Here is a 17,864-nt window from a genome sequence, read left to right as displayed (position 1 = left end):
CCCCATAATGTATTAAAGTAGTCTAAATAGGGTTGTATGTAACTGTTATAAAATAGTTTTCTGTGCCTTTCAGGGAGAAAATGTCTTATCCTACTGAAAAACCATAAATCTGAATTGACTCTTTTACTGATATGTTTAATATTTTCAGTCCATGATAGGTTATTATCTACCAAAACACCAAGTAGTCTATCATGACAGACCATTTGCTAATTTGTATCCTTCCATGTCATTCATAGTTCATCACTATCAAGATTTGTCCTTTTCTGCCATGCTGTAATAAGTAATATTTTAGTTTTACCAGTATTTACCACCATGCCATTGCATGTGCACCAGTTGTCCAGTTTGTTATGGGCATGCTGTAAAAAAATTTCAAGTTCATGCTTTGTGTTTTGGATGTCTGACAATGGTGTGTCATCTGCATAGAGATCTGTAGATGATATTGAGTCCCTGAGTAAAAGCGGTAGGTCATTAAAAAATAAAATAAACAGTAATGGACCTAGAATTGAGCCTTGTTGTACTCCATATCTAATTGTTCCAGGTTCAGACAGAACATTATTTATACAAACATATTGTGTTCTATCACTTAAGAATGAAGTAAACCATCTAAATGTGCTTTCATGTGAGTTTTGTGTGTATTTTTCCATTTCTCTTGCATTTAACCTTTCTTGTCAAAAAAGTACGATAGTGGTAACCTAGGCTAACATTCTGTACATTAACACAAGCCACATTGTCTGAGTAGCTATGACTTACTGAAAAGTACAGCTCCTAAAAATTGTCATTTCAGTCAGTGATGTAGATTCAAATTACATGCAACTTTCCAAAAGCCACAGAACAGTGGAGTTGACACTTAATGTTTTATAATGTATCATTAAGTTCTCCTGTTGTCATCCTAAAATTGTACATAATGTTGTAATTTTTTACATGCATTCTCATGGATTAACAAATGCTGCTACAAGTAATATATAGTTCTACTAAATTTGATACCTCTCTTAAACTCAGTATTTCTTAATTAAAGCATATACTGGCATACTCACCATTCCCTTCTCTCCAACTCTCCCCAATGATATGCTGTATAGCCCAACAGCTGTAAAACAGAAGAGGAAATACTCTTGTGAATCTACAAAATAAATCTTTATGCTATTGCTTCAAAGACAGTGACTAGCAACATGTCAATAACTATTTTTATCATTTACAAGAGGTCCAAGTGGACCTGACATTGCCCACCTGGCACACATTGGTTTAAAAAGGGAAATGTAGTTACTATACTCATGCATTATAATGCTGTAAACAGAAGTGACAGTGACTGAGGATACTGCAATAAACAATGAGATCACCCTGCTTGCTTGACTGTGCCTATAATGTCAAAGTATATAATCACTGAATTTGCTGTTAACCATTTTTTGAGGAATTTATGCAATAATCTTCAAAGCAAATTTGATGGACAAGGTGCGAAATAAAGTAAATAAAAGCAATTTAAAGATATGTGTAATCAAATCCTACAAAATGACACATGTAGCTGCAAAACTGACTTAAAGCACGTACAGGAACTATGCTTTAGGGGAGTCACCATTGAAAACATTTCCACCTAGAAGTGATGGCCATGTGCTGCATAGTTTTTGGCAACCATTACTGGTTATCTTCCCCTGCAATCCACTCAAATTGTTCAGTAAATTAATGTGTGAACAGGAACTATACATACAAAGTTTATCTTTTTATGAAGTAGATCACAAGATTAGAAAAAGGAACCGGTTAATGTTTAACATGAAATGCTCATGTTACTTTCTCTATTTTAGTCATGGCTCCCTGCATTTGATATTGGACATCACTGAACATCTGAGCAACCTAATATCTTTCTCTGATGTGTACACAGGAAGTTGCTTATTTCAAATAGATTTTCTTCAATTCTGGAAAACAGTTTGCATCTTTCCTGACAAAGGAAGGTAGGAGATGCATCTGTAAAAACTTAATTCACATAATACTTCTGAAATATTCACATTATCATCTTAGTATCCAAATACTTCTTAAATTAAAAACAACATGCGAACCAATTTTGCTCCTGAAGCATTCTATTGCAGTAAAAGAATACAATCATTGACTTAAATATCTGGATACTAACAAAATAATTACTTTTATCTCGGTCCAGATAATTGAAATACTAATATACTAATGAAAATGATCAATTTTCCCAAATATTTTGTCAGGAAAATTAATATCATTCTTGTCTTATCTATGCACCCAGTAAGCACAATGCTGGTAAACTTGGTTGCATTAAATTCTTGTTTGCCAGTAATAAAACATACATGATAATGTTTCAGTGGTTTTTTAACAAATAAAAAAATTCTGGTTGCATTTCTGGTGATTTTCTTTTTATTTGTAAAACTCGGGAGTCTGTTCATTGTTAATAACTACTGCCATTGGTGATAAGTCTTGCTAGAAATTTTGTTCATGAACACGACCCAATTTTAATACTGATACTAATTTATAATGTAAAGAATGCTATTGACAACAAAATGTATCACCAAAATAAAATATATCTATTCATTATATCGTACCTCTAAAAACTGGAAATTTAGTCAAGATTTATGTTTTAAAAAATGCCGAAGTAAGTCCAACACAAAAACCCTGAATATGGTGAGCATTGCCCTAAATTTGTAATGGAGAAAATGCACTCAGACTGGAACACAATTAACTGTACTCTGTTTATTGGTATGAGGATCATCCAATATAATTATCAAGACGTGTTTAGGTAAAGGGTGCCAATTTTTATGATGAATATAGAACGTATTAAGCATAGATCATAGTCATACAAAGACGCTCAATGTGATTACTTGCTCCAGATTTTCACATGGCTTGCCATTCATCACTTTGCCATTCACCTATATCACTTTGCCATTCATCACTTTGCCTTTCACCTATATCACTTTGCCATTCATCTATATCACTTTGCCATTCACCTATATCACTTTGCCATTCATCACTTTGCCATTCACTATATCACTTTGCCATTCATCTATATCACTTTGTCATTCATCACTTTTCCATTCATCTATATCACTTTGTCATTCATCTATATCACTTTGTCATTCACCTATATCACTTTGCCATAATCTGCTATGGGTCAGTATTTAGAGCTAAGTGTCATTTCATTATCATGTTAAAATGTTCCAGCAGATTATGTCTTCTTTGTGAACATCTACCTTTATGATGGCCAATTTTGTAAAGGTTTTACAAATTATATTCAAAGAAGGCCATGATAAATATATAACAAGAGACAAGATCAGTAACTCGAGATGCTGCAGTTTCAAACCTTGATTTCTTAAATAATGGCAGTCAGATTCACAGTGATACTTCTCAGTAATCTAGGTGACATTCTAAATGTAAACATTTTCAAGAAGATTAAAACAAACAGCTATGTACATTAGGTCTGTGTGAAGTTAAGAGCCTACAAATATAAAAATATGGGGATTTTTCATCTAGTTGGACGGGGTTACGCTTGCCCTGGGTCCAAAGTATTTTCAAGACTGTGCAGTTTCACTCATACATGCTAAAGGAAGATGCCAGAAGAGATATTCCTAAAAGTATGGAACTACTTTTCACATGAAAAATGTCACTAACTTATTACATGTAAATGAATCTTAAGTTTTTTTTAATCCACATCAAAATGATACCTAAATTATTGAAAAGTGTCAGTGAAACATCAATACCATCACAAATTAAGGGACAGGTAACAGTTTAATTTCTAGAGTTATTAACCTTCTTTTTTTACACTGAAGGGGATATCTTCAGTCTGACCACTTAAGTCTCAAGCTTGTATCCAGTACCTGTGAGAATAAACTGACACATTTTTTCAAGCAAGTGACACTGTATGGATGATATACATGCAATGTATGCCAATGTCTAACCTCTAAATAGGGACTAGTAGAGCATGGTTCACTATGGAGAGTGACCAAAAGGTCTTACTGCCCTGGACCTTTGGTCAAGGTATGCAATCTCAAACTAAATTTATTACGCAGACCCCATTAATTTCTTATTAGACTAATCATAATCATGATCTCTGATCCTTTGACCACAGAATCTATATGTTTCTTTTATTGCCCCAAGTACAAGCCCTCCACAGGCTTTGGTTAAAGTACATGGTCTAGAACTGAAGTTATTATGCAAACCATTTTACTCCTTCATTCACAATGACCTTCATCTACAACCATTAGACCCCAGAATCAATAAGTCTCTTTCTTACTCAGTGTGAAATCATCCAAATACTTTGCTTACTCAGTGTGAAAGTCATCCAAATACTTTGCTTACTCAGTGTGAAAGTCATCCAAATACTTTGCTTACTCAGTGTGAAAGTCATCCAAATACTTTGCTTACTCAGTGTGAAAGTCATCCAAATACTTTGCTTACTCAGTGTGAAAGTCATCCAAATAATTTGGTGAAGGTACATTATAGAGAGTTGAAATGTTTGCGCAAAAATCTTTCTTTTGTGAGTCGCAGTAATCTTGACCTTTTATCCCAAAATCAAAAGGCTTCTTACTTACCCAAAGTGCAAGCCATCCACAAAGTTTGGTCACGGTTGTGATGCAGAACTAATGTCATTGGGCAGAAACAATTTTTCTTATTTTAGTCACAGGAACCTAGACCTTCTGACTCTCGAAATAAAATGATTTTTTTCTTTCCCCAAGTGCAAGCTATCCATAAAGTTTGGTTCAGTTTTGTGAATCAGAACTAATGCTGTCACACACCAACCATTTTTGTTCTTTCAGTTTTTTCTCCAGCCATACTAATTCCTAACATCAAACTACCAGTAATACATATTCTGTGATAATCAGTCTTCTTTCACTTGAGAAAATTAAAAAGAACCTATTTATCAAACCTGAAGAAAGTGATGTACATAAGAGAATAAGCAGTGAGGACAATCACACCAAAGGTGTTTTTCTGTTTGCTGAAGTGTGACAGTGAAGCAAAAGAATACCAAGGTGTTGTAATGGGGCCCAGCTAGCCAGAGTGGAAACTGATGAAATACTCACACTCCTTATGCAGAAGCACTATCATCCTGGATTCTTTGTCTGAGTCACTGTCTACATAAAGAAACTGTGCCTTCAAAAACACAGGCCGCTCTAAATTCAGTGAAAATACTCTCGTATTCTTGGCCTTAATCTCAGCCAAAAAGGCACTGAAAATCCCTAAAAATATTTAACAAAAATAATATTAATTAAAAATAATATGAACTAGAAAATAACAATTACACACAAATCCCCAAATGAATCAAACTCAATTCCATTACCATCCCCATACAGGACCTCCAACCCCTAGAAGTCTCCATTCTAGAACAGAAAATTTAGAAGGGAAATCACCTGCCCAACTGAATCAAACTCAATTCCATTGCCATCCCCATACAGGACCTCCAACCCCTAGAACAGAAAATTTAGAAGGGAAATCACCTGCCCAACTGAATCAAACTCAATTCCATTGCCATCCCCATACAGGACCTCCAACCCCTAGAAGTCTATATTCTAGAACAGAAAATTTAGAAGGGAAATCACCTGCCCATCATTTAAAATAAAGAGGGAACTTTTCTGATTGTTGGAGAGATTAATCAATGAAACATGGGTAAGACTTTAAAAATGTAAGAAGTGATTTTCATAGATGTGGTTGATTTTGTTATGTTTACTTGTTAAAAAACATTTAGCATGGATTATATTATCATGCTTCTTAGAAAAGACACTGCTCTGATACTCTACCCCATCCCCAGAAATTTACCCATTGATCACAAAGCAAAATCTGCATGTGTCTTCCTGCTATGCCTGCATACATAAAGACTGAGCAGAAAATATTTGACAGATTAAATGTCATTGTAACTGGCATCTTTATAATGGTGTCAGCTCAGGATGACACCTCTCTTAGAGATGGTTACCTTAAGGATAACAAAACTACAGTTTTGAAAATTTATGCCATGTGGTTTACAGAAGTACTTACATATGTGATATATAGACAGACGGACATATGATGGGTCTCACCTTATCACCTAATAAAGCATGTGGATAAACATAATATAACATATGCAAATTGCATTCATAACTCAAAACATATTGATCAAATAGGCATCAGCCAGATTGAATAACCTTTGAGAAGTTTTTCTCCAAGTGTTACAACTGTTATGTATATTTAATTTGTATTTTGAGATTGACATTTGTTGATAACTGAAGGTAGTAGTTTAGGCCTATGTAATTTATTGTTGTAAACAATATATTACATACCTAACTTTTGCATATGATTGTAGATTGTATTTGAAGAAAATTGTTATTTACAGGAAAACATGGTCTACCTATCTTTGCCAGGTAGCTTACTAAAATTGAAGCAAAAGACAAGTTAGAATATTCTGGAAATCAACTTTTGACCTTCATTCTGGTCTTACTGTCTTAATTTTTTATATTAATGTTGTTTGCATCAGAATTACTCATTCCTACCATACAGCATGTCTAGTGGAATCAGTCCTTTAGTTGTGTTTCAGTTAATATTTGAGGGGATTTATTTATTTCAATTATTCACTGACATTACAAAGTGCTTTAGAATTTAAAACTAAATTGCTTTTTTGGGATTACTGTGAATTCATTTAGAGACATTTTGGATTATATAACTGTGATACATCAAGACTGTTAGCACACCAACACTCTTCCAGGCTATTGGCACATCAGCACATTCAAGACTGGAATTCATTCAGAACACCATTAGAATTCTTTTAGAATAATCTATACTTCTGGATTTGTGATAGAACTTTTAGGACTATCTGGGTTATAATGGACAGTCCTGTAAGTTCTTTTTTTCACATATATTCTAGGGAAATTAATTAATTGTTGAATTTTACTAAACTTGTTGGTTTTCACTTTTTTCTGTTACTTAGTTTAACACCAGAGAACTGTAACAAAACTTTGTTCACAACAACTGTTGTATGTGTGTGTGTGTGTGTGTGTATGTATGTATGTATGTATGTATGTATGTGTATATATATATATATACACACACACACACACACACACACACACACACACACACACACACACACACACACACACACACACACACACACACATATATATATATATATATATATATATATATATATATATATATATATATATATATATATATATATTTATTTATTTATGTTACCTCCCTTGCATTCTTTTATCAACTTTTTTTGTGTGAATAAAATAAAATCTTTATATACCCTTGCTGGATCTCTTGTTGACGTCAGTTGTTCTTCCAATTTCACCATTTTTGTCATAGGTAGTAAATGCTACAAGTATAGAGACATATGTGTATCAATTAGCAAGGCTTAAACAGTACCATGTGACCTGATATATTCAATGGTATTTGGGCAAAGTAAGGATTTTAAATAGGCAAAGTGACTACAAGACAGACAGACATATAAACTGATGGATAAACCAAATGACGGATGAATGGACAAATAAATAGAGACAGGCAGATGCAGAGAGCTACTGTGTACTGGCAAAGTGGAAGCTAAGCAAATAAAATAACTGTCGACTATTTCACTAAGCAGGTTTAAGTAAAATTGTAAGAAATGCAACCTATGCAAGCTATCTCTCAAATATTATATCTTACTGGTTTGACAACAGTCTGATAAAAATTCTTTGTAAGATAAAGGGAGATAATTAATATGCATAGTCTTTGCCGATAACTGAAGTCATCCAAGATCTTGTAAAGTTCAATTTACAGATGACTCTTTCACTTGTGGTCTACATAGTCACATGTCTTTAACATGAATTAAATGATAATTCATAGGTCACGGGGGGGGGGGGGGGGTTAAGCCATGGGTTTAATTATTCTTAGTAAATAAATCTGAAGTGTTTCAGAAGAAAAGCACATTAAAGTATTTTTTTTAATTAAAACTTAGAAATAAGAAGTATAAATTCCAAACAATCTGTAAGTACTGGCATTGAATATATACTATGTCATCAAATATTACAACATACATACAATAAGATATAAATGGCAAATGTTACAGGTACTTTAACTTGGCAATACCAGCAAATGTCAAACTCTATTTCACCACAAACATATCAAACTGGTTTTAACTATCTAAGAACTTCAAAGGCGTCAAGTTTCAATAAATAATTCTCTGCAAAAATAAATGTATAAATTTAGGACCATCTTTCCCAGAAATATGTACTTATTTGAGCGAAATCAATATTGGAAAAAAAGCATGATTACGTGCAAATAAATATCTACAACTGTATAAAGTTATTCTGATCCCAGAGTACAACACACTGCACAAAGTTTGTACTTGTCTGCAAATGTACTGACACTCTATTTCTATTTTATTATTTTTCATTAATTATAAATCACTAAGGTGTTTTATTGTGCAAATTTTCATAAATGTTCAATTGAAATTTACAAATCTTGTATCCTAAAATTTATTTTTTACTGGCTTTCAAAAACTGCACGAGAAAGATCTCTGCCACCCCAAACTCAGTAGTCAACAATAACATAAATTACAATTCTTGAATTGTTTTAATTTAAAGAGAAAAAATAGGTATTTTAAAAGCAAAAGAGACTTGCTTAAACTTCATATGATTTGAGAACTATTTACAACAATGCTCAATTTTATTGACATGTGCTGTTTTTTTTAAATAATAAAACTCAATAAAAACTTGGGGATTTAAAGCCAGTTTACCAAGTTTACTCAAAACTGGACTGAAAAAAAATAGTCTCAAGTGTGGTAAAAAGTTCATTCTACCCCATTCAGCACAAGACTACCTCATTCATGTCTCATCTTCTCAACACTGAACTCGTGTAAGCTCTTGACTGTACATGTATAAACACATCAACCCATTACATACATTCCAAGTTTTCTGGGACAAAAGCAGGGAGATTGGTATTCACAATCAGGGAGATTAGGTCTAAATCAGGGAGATTATCTCACAAAAAATTTATGAACCTTCTCAAGAATCACTGTCAGCGATTCAAAAACTTGTGACACACTGGAACCTCAAATACTCAAACTTGTTTTTTTCAGAAATATTTTTTGTCCTTAAGTCTTGTAGAGAAGCTCTATTTGCAGCAACATATAAATCGTTTGAAGGACTGAGTTCAAAACAGTCACTTAACATTTATGTTACACGATATTAATGATGCCTTTTTCCACTGTAGTCTGTCAGAATCTTCCTCAACATGCTGAAACAGCACTCAAGGACCTTACACTCCTGAAGAAGCAGCTCAGCTGTGTTTGGAAAAATGCCATCCAAGTTGCATTCATTTGCATTACTTTAGGCACATGTAATGATGATTTCTCATTTGTAGTGTGCTGCATACTTTTCAAGGTCATTTTTCCACCATAAAGATGTTCAAATGTGTGTCACAGGTTGTGCAGTACACTAAGCTTTCTATGTTTTCATTACATTTCACATATTTGAATTCATCTGACCAAGTACTGTTGAACTTGCAAGCATATTTCTTACTTCGGAGGGCATAATATCCTTTGAATCTGTTAGCGTACATTAAAAAATTTATTATATATCCAAATAGATCAAGAACTGTTTTATACACGATACATTACTCAATACTGAAATACTGATGAGTAAAACAACTCAAATGTGTACAATAAATGAATCAGCTTGTGTTACGACTAATGATTTGACTGGTTCTAAGATTAATAAACACTTGAATGATGGAGTATGATAGTTGTAAAAGTCCACTGAATGTTGTTTAAGCTGGAAATACCAAGCTTGGAAGATGTTGTTTTAGCATGAAATACCTATACTTTGCAGATTGTTTTATTTCTGGGAGTTTTCTCTGCAAATTAGGAGATCAAAAGATGGGTCTAAAATCGAAAGACTACTGGAAATCCTGGAAACTTGGACTGTATACTAATAAGTTCTATCAATATCTGATGTAAAAATAAATATGTCTTTCAGACTGGTAGTAACTTCACCTCATTTAAATACATCTTATTTGATCTTAAACTCATCCAAGTGAAGGTTAATATAAGCCCATATTCCAAATTTAATCAAAATCTGATCAGTAAAATGGCTTACCAAAATGATAACAAGCTAAATCAATCAGTTCCAAAACCAGCTTGTTAATATGCATGGATCTAGCTCAATATCAAGCTCATCTGAAAGCATGAGGAATCATGATATAAACTCACATTTCAAGTTTGATCAGAAACATGGCTTCCAAAAGGATAACAAGTTCAGCCAATCTGATGTAAGATTACTTCATTAATATTTATGTAATGTACCTCACTCATTATCAAACATCTACCAGATCTTACTGATACAAGTTCTGCATTAGTATTACAAAGGGAGTTAACCTGTGCAGTCAACATGGATTGCTCAGTTAGGCCATAACCCCAATGGGGCCATACCAGTAGAGTCACAGCTTGGAAACCACTGTTAGTCCCACCTATGCTATCTGTAATGGCTCATTATTTAAGGCACTGGACTCATGACCAGAAGGTTACTGGTTTAATATCCACTATCTGATCAGCTGATAATTTTTCATTTAATTTGTATTTAACCAGCCACATTAAAGCTAATAATTTACTGTGGTGCTTGCTTTCATTGCACTGAGTGCAAATATGTTATATTCAGAACAAATAGCCCACTGATGAATGTTGCATCAACTGGCATACATACCACTGTACCAAATAATGCTGTTGTTGATATAAGTTTATCACCTGAATTGATATACCATTTAATTTTACTACCTAATTAAATAATTGCAGATCATCAAAAAATATGTTGGCCCATGTTCTCTGCCAATCATCACAGAGTGAATCACAAACAACTGAAAATCAACCACTTGTTTGGAAAACAATAAAATCTGTCCTTGATGTCCATCCCTAAATAAGATTATTAGAAAGGAATGAAGTATTTAGATTCAAATGGAATCTAACTGAGAATAATCCAAAGGTTTGAAAATGTATACACTGTTTAATGACGTTGACATGTACACATGTGCAATGTGCAAACGGAAAAAGAATTGTGCTATGTCTTTCCTTATTTTATTCCTAGAATAATGTTTCCCACCAAATTCAGACACATCATGATCTATGCTGGGATGAGTAACAATTTTGCATCTTTATGCACATTGTTTTGAAGGAATTATGGATTTACGTTATTTAGTTCACAGTTTTCTTGTACATGTATATACCAATGCATGGTTCTCTAAAGAAAATTATATGCTAAACATGTAATCACTATTTTTACTATCTTTAATTTAATATGCATCAAATGAAGCTGGTAACGGCATCTTTGAAGACAAGATATTTTTTCCCCCACCCCACAATCTTGTATAGCCTGGATGATACATATGCAACATTTTCTTCAGTTAACTGACCTGTCTCAATATTGCACAATACTTTATGTAACAAGATGGCATTCTCTTCAACCTGACCACCATATTATAGTGAAGTACATTCTACACATCACCAGACAGTGCAGCATGTTTTTTTATCCATGATGCTTTGGGGAGCATCTGGGATATTATTGTGTCCTATTTCTGTTTATGCATATATCAAATATCACATCTCCATAAAAAAAACAGGTGACAACTTATAAAATGTGGTAACCATCTGCACGAAGAGTATCAACAGTTGACTCCATCCCTGGGGATACAGGGTGCCAAATGCCAAATGTACAAAAATTGCAGTTACAATGGCATTTTCAATATTATTATTTTCTGATCAAATTTTGCAAATGCAGTCATGGCATGGTGGCTAATCAAATATGCACCAACAAAAATGCATTATGACTTTCGTGTTTCAGAGTATTTGAGAGGCATGGTCCCAAATAAGCAGTATATTTGTGTAAATATGCACAAAAAGAGAAAGCAACAAACCCAATTAGTAAAGGAAATGTAGTATATGAAAACTGCAAAAAATTATTCCATTTCACATATGCTGCTCATGAGCCTGCATATAGCAAATGAATTATCTGTGAAATGTATTTCAGCCTGGTCTGATATAAAGTTTGTTGTCTGACTTGATAATATCAAAAGTACCAGTCTAAATTTTATATTCTTGTTATGCAAACGCTTAAAATTAGCACATACTGCATCATAAGAGTGTCTCCCATTAATCAGTCACACCAACATGTAAAGCAGGTATCAGAAACTGACGGATTGTCTCAGTGTGTAGAATTCTTATATCATCGAGTGCTCAGAATTAAATTAAATATGACTTCACCATTTAAAAATTTTAAAATGGTCCAAAGTAGCTCAACTACTTGTTATTTGTTGACGGGATTTTTACATACTGCAGTGAAATCTACCAAGTTGGAAAATAATGAACATCTTCTCTGTGCTGAGTTTCTACTAAAAAAATAATCATGAACACATGATGGTACCCCAATTCAATGACAAATCATTAGGTTTCTACAGTAATACTGGACTAATCATAGTATGCTAAAGGGAGAGAACCCACTGCATGCCAGACAACAGAGAATGAGCTGAAAAGTAGCTTCCACCTGCTTGAGGTAGTATTAATCTAAATCCTGAATGGCTCAGAGTGCTTTGGAATCTCTTCAGAGCCCTGATCAGGTCTTAAAATCTTGCTTGGTTTACAGACCCTGGAAGAGAGGAATTGTTTTGGTAAGACACATTACTGGTCAACAATGACCCCACCCCCTCCAAAACCAGGCAATAAAAACAGGGCTACCAAATGAGGAAATGAACTATCCTGATCTCACTTATTCTGCCTAATAGAGCCAGGACAAATAGAAAATAGGACTCAGATTAGTGGCAAAGTAAATGAAGTTCAGAACAGGGGTTCAAATGGCTTTGTCAAACCACATCTGAACCTATGGTCATTTAAGTCTAAAGAAAACAGACAAGGTCAGAGAGGTCCTTATTTGGCATAAGTTCTCCTGTCTGTGATGCCATGGTATTCCCTGACCATGGCCCAGCAACCCTTGATGATGTGGGGGCTAGCTTCCTCTCTTAGAATAGCTAAATGATGTGGAAAAACCCGCATTTAAGGTTACTGTACAGGCAAAGAGAGGCCCAGATGCTCCAGCAAATCCCCAATGCTCTATTCCAGAAGACAGTTATCAATGATCTTATCCCACTTGAGGAGAGTGATCATGAATAGTGAGTTGGTATTCCTACCTTGTCACAATGGCCTTCAATGCCAAGGACTGATACAAATGAGAATCCCCCAAAGTGACTGACATTCTACTGGCCAAAATGAATTTCCAAGAGTTAAAATAACACCATTTCTTCTTTCTAACTGCTTAATGTTGAAACCAACTCTGATATTCTTAAGTTATATGCAGCAGTGATAACAAGCTTTTCATGCTGGCCACTGTCATGTCCATATTGGATGTCCAAGCAAACCCATTTTCATTTAAGACCAAACAGACTCTGCAAATGAAGTACATGTAAAGTTTCATGGCAATCCTACAAGTAGTTTCAGAGGAATAGAAATAACAAATTGGTGCTAACAGACAGCAAGACAACCCATAAGTTCTCCTAGCCTGTGGCCAGAAGAGCTAAAACTGATAGGACCATGTCGATCTCACTTCCCAAACCTGTTGTGCTGCCATGCATGCAAAATGTGGTCTCCAACTGTATTTATGCAGCAAATAAGGTTCATCCATTGCTGAGATGGAATCTAATATAGCCCAAAGTCTGATCCCTGATCTAGAAGATGAAGGGAAAAAGGGCTAAAATTGTTAACCACTGGGAAAGATCATCTGCAGGGGTCTTGTAAACAAGTGGCCCCAAGATGAGAGCTCCATTGTTGCACTGAGTAGATGAATGAGGTGAGGAGATTCCAGGGTTTCATATCTTATCTTGGAGCAAATGGTAGACACTACTGAAATGATTCGTGATGCATTCCAGCCATAGGCATACACGGTTGAAGAGGGTTCAAAACTACTTATCCAAATGAATGAAATCAAAGCAGGGAGGATCAGGCAAGGAATCTGAAGCAAGGTAGCAGCAACCCAATCAATATCATGTCCTTGTACAACAAATTATGTATATTTAATTTGTACCATGTGTTGGCTTTTGCCCATGACTATATGCTATGTATATTTAATTTGTGTTATTCACCTTTGTTCATAACTGATAGCAGGAGTTGGGCCTACCTAACTAATGTCTTCTTTTTTTATCAACAACATGTTACATAGCTAATGTTTCTCTATCATTGTAGATTATATATTATGATTATTATTATTTGTATGTAAATATGTTTACTTGAGTCTGAATTTAGGACACTGGTGTTCCCTTGAAATTCCTGGTGTACATGCTGTTGTAAATGTTCTTTACTAAATTTTTAGAAAGAGATCTGACCTTCTTTACAACTCAGAATATTCTGGAAATGAATTTCATGGGAAAATTACCTTCATCCTTGTTCTGTTATTGTGTCTTACATTTTTTTATTTAAAGGAGAAAGAAACAGAAATTCTTCATTCCAGATCTTAATATCAGTCTTAGCAGAATCAATTTCAGTTGGGTTAATATCTGAGAGGATTTATTTTTTTTTGAATTATTAATCTGAATTACAGCATTCAATAATCTTTCAGACTAAATCACCAATTTGGAATTATTGTGAATTCATTCACAGACATTATGGGTCATATCATGTGATACATCAAGACTGCAACAGTTTTAATTTGGTTTTACTACAGCAAGCAGATAATTTCCAATTTATGAATTTAACATCAAATTATTTCTTTCCAACTGTAGGAACCTCTACACTGAACAATAAATATTCTACCTTTATTTGACAAGATCCATTACAAAATTTCCGAACATAAACTTTTGTTGGACATCAATATTTTAGCTTTTTAGTAGTTCAAGTAAAGCTTTGCAACAAAAAAAAAAAAAAAAATTGTCATTCTAGCTTCTAATCTAAAAAAACTGAAAAACATCATGACACTTCAGTAAATGATGAGATAAATATTTACACAACCATTGTAGGTTATAAACCTGGATATTCTTGAAGCTCTTTCACGTCATCCTATCAGATATACATGGGAGACTCCAAATTAAATAAATAACAGGTCTAAAAAGTCCTCTATAATATAAAAGAGAGACTTGTTGCTATAAGTTATGTAAAGTCACTGATGTGAAATCGGTATGGAAAAGTTTACATTGCCAGCAATTCAAACAACTTTTGCTATGCAATAACTTAGCCAACCTTAAATGATGCTATTCACCTATCTTACAACAGCAGATGCTATGCAGGTTCTAAAGCTCTGAGTAGGACTGAAACAACTGCCATTGTGGTTGTTTGAGAAGATGGGAGGAAATCTAAATACTCAAGGAGTTCCCATTGGCAAAGTTTAGGACTCCATTCAGGCAGAAGATTTATTGAAATGGGTGCATAACAATGTGACCTAGGACCATGAGGTCTGCTGCCGCACTGATCAAGCATAGTAGGCAAAGAAATCCCTGCACAGATAGAATTCCTCAAAAGTAAAGGAGCTACCATGGTTCCGATCTCTATGCCCGATCCTGAGGGAGACAAAATATGTGCCATGTATTGAACTCCATGCCTAGGTGAACAAAGTGTTGAAATGGTACTAGGTCGGATTTTTTCTTGTTGACGAGAAATCCAGAACGGTAACAAGGGTTATCATATCTTGTTATATCTAACTCACTGATGTTTCTGCAGGATGTCGTCCAGATAACTTGCCACCATAGAAATAGTCTAGACATGTGCCATTATTCAATTCATCAGATGAGTGAAGGCCCTGGGGCTGATGTTGAGCTCCAACGGGAGTGCCCTGAACTGGTATACAATGTTGGAAGCAAATCACAGGAATGTCCTGGAAGCCTTGTGAATAGGCATATGAAGGTATGTACAATTTAAATCCACACTAATGGTGAAGTCTCCCTTATGGATGGTATTCAGATGCATTGGAGTGTTTCCACTGAGAACCAAAGGGCATGAATAAATTGAGGGCACTAAGGTCAATGACCAGTCACAGAGTGCCACTTGCCTTTGGGACCAAGATAAGTCTAGAGTGAACGATAGGACCCTCTGGTGCTAAATCCACTTTGGTGTGTGAGAACTGTGGCTTTTGCTGGGTGGAGCTTCAACAGGACAGTTTTCAGAGCTATACATCCTATGAGTAGCCCTTGTGTCCTTTTGCTGATTTCCCGTACTATTCCTGTACTGACACTGTGGTTGTGGGAGGGAGGAGAATTGGTCTCCTTCGTGGTCTGTTTCCAGATTTCTTCAATCTGGCCATTAAGCAGAAGGTCAGAGGATAAAGGTTGTGCTCTTAGCATGACCTTATGGTTCTTCAGCAGGAAGAGAGCAATGAGTCATGTTCCACCAACTGTCAATTTATAGCTGTAGTTATGGCATTGACCAAAGTGTGTAGAGTGGTTGTATTCAGTACTCAGGTTATTCTTGAAACCAACCCCCATGCATGTACTGAGTATTCGGAATGGAAGAAGATAAACTGTTCCCCTGTTGGAAGACAGTCATAGAGACGAACGTCCCTCATTGCGCTCTAACTGCCGAGTATCTTCAAAGGCCATCTGGTCCATATGTATGAAGTGTGGCTTTGTCATTCAAAGGCCATCTGGTCCATATGTATGAAGCGTGACTTTGTCATCCCCAAAAGCCATCTGGTCCATATGTATGAAGTGTGACTTTGTCATTCAAAGACCATCTGGTCCATATGTATGAAGCATGGCTTTGTCATCCCCAAAAGCCATCTAGTCCATATGTATGAAGTGTGACTTTGTCATCCCCAAAGACCATCTAGTCCATATGTAAGAAGTGTGACTTTGTCATCCCCAAAGGCCATCTAGTCCATATGTATGAAGTGTGGCTTTGTCATTCAAAGGCCATCTGGTCCATATGTATGAAGTGTGACTTTGTCATCCACAAAGACCATCTGGTCCATATGTATGAAGTGTGGCTTTGTCAATCAAAGGCCATCTGGTCCATATGTATGAAGTGTGACTCTGTCATCCCCAAAAGCCATCTAGTCCATATGTATGAAGTGTGACTTTGTCATCCCCAAAGGCCATCTAGTCCATATGTATGAAGTGTGGCTTTGTCATTCAAAGGCCATCTGGTCCATATGTATGAAGTGTGGCTTTGTCATTCAAAGACCATCTAGTCCATATGTATGAAGTGTGACTATGTCATCCCCAAAAGCCATCTGCTCCATATGTATGAAGTGTGGCTTTGTCATTCCAAGACCATCTGGTCCATATGTATGAAGTGTGACTTTGTCATCCCCAAAAGCCATCTAGTCCATATGTAAAAAGTGTGGCTTTGTCATTCAAAGGCCATCTAGTCCATATGTATGAAGTGTGACTTTGTCATCCCCAAAGACCATCTGGTCCATATGTGTGAAGTGTGGCTTTGTCATTCAAAGACCATCTGGTCCATATGTATGAAGTGTGACTTTGTCATCCCCTAAGATCATCTGGTCCATATGTGATAAGTGTGGCTTTGTCATTCAAAGGCCATCTGGTCCATATGTATGAAGTGTGGCTTTGTCATTCAAAGGCCATCTGGTCCATATGTATTAAGTGTGGCTTTGTCATTCAAAGGCCATCTGGTCCATATGTATGAAGTGTGACTTTCTCATCCCCAAAGGCCATCTAGTCCATATGTATGAAGTGTGGCTTTGTCATTCAAAGGCCATCTGGTCCATATGTATGAAGTGTGACTTTGTCATCCCCAAAGGCCATCTGGTTCATATGTATGAATATCGCTTTGTCATCCCAAAAAGCCATCTAGTACATATGTATGAAGTGTGGCTTTGTCATTCAAAGGCCATCTGGTCCATATGTATCAAGTGTGACTTTGTCATCCCCAAAGGCCATCTAGTCCATATGCATGAAGTGTGGCTTTGTCATCCCCAAAGACC

At 35.4% G+C, this 17,864-nt stretch overlaps 1 protein-coding gene across 2 annotated transcripts in view; it reads right to left on the bottom strand.

The window, feature by feature from the left end:
* Positions 1-17,864, bottom strand: part of LOC149774336 (protein pigeon-like) — a 198,703-nt gene that overhangs the window by 153,561 nt on the left and 27,278 nt on the right. For both annotated transcript variants that reach the window (XM_089945450.1, XM_089945451.1), the window contains exons 5-7: positions 7,226-7,294; positions 5,025-5,180; positions 1,035-1,084 (exon numbers count right to left, since the gene is read on the bottom strand). In XM_089945450.1, the coding sequence (XP_089801576.1) occupies positions 1,035-1,084; positions 5,025-5,180; positions 7,226-7,294 (275 nt within the window). The remainder of the gene's footprint in view (positions 1-1,034; positions 1,085-5,024; positions 5,181-7,225; positions 7,295-17,864) is intronic.

This window comes from Sinohyriopsis cumingii, unplaced genomic scaffold (genome assembly GCF_028554795.1).
Source record: "Sinohyriopsis cumingii isolate HCF-2022 unplaced genomic scaffold, ASM2855479v2 utg000349l, whole genome shotgun sequence".
Classification (NCBI taxonomy): domain Eukaryota; kingdom Metazoa; phylum Mollusca; class Bivalvia; order Unionida; family Unionidae; genus Sinohyriopsis; species Sinohyriopsis cumingii.
The sequence above is the reverse complement of the archived record's forward strand: the minus strand, read 5'-3'. Positions and strand labels throughout refer to the sequence as shown.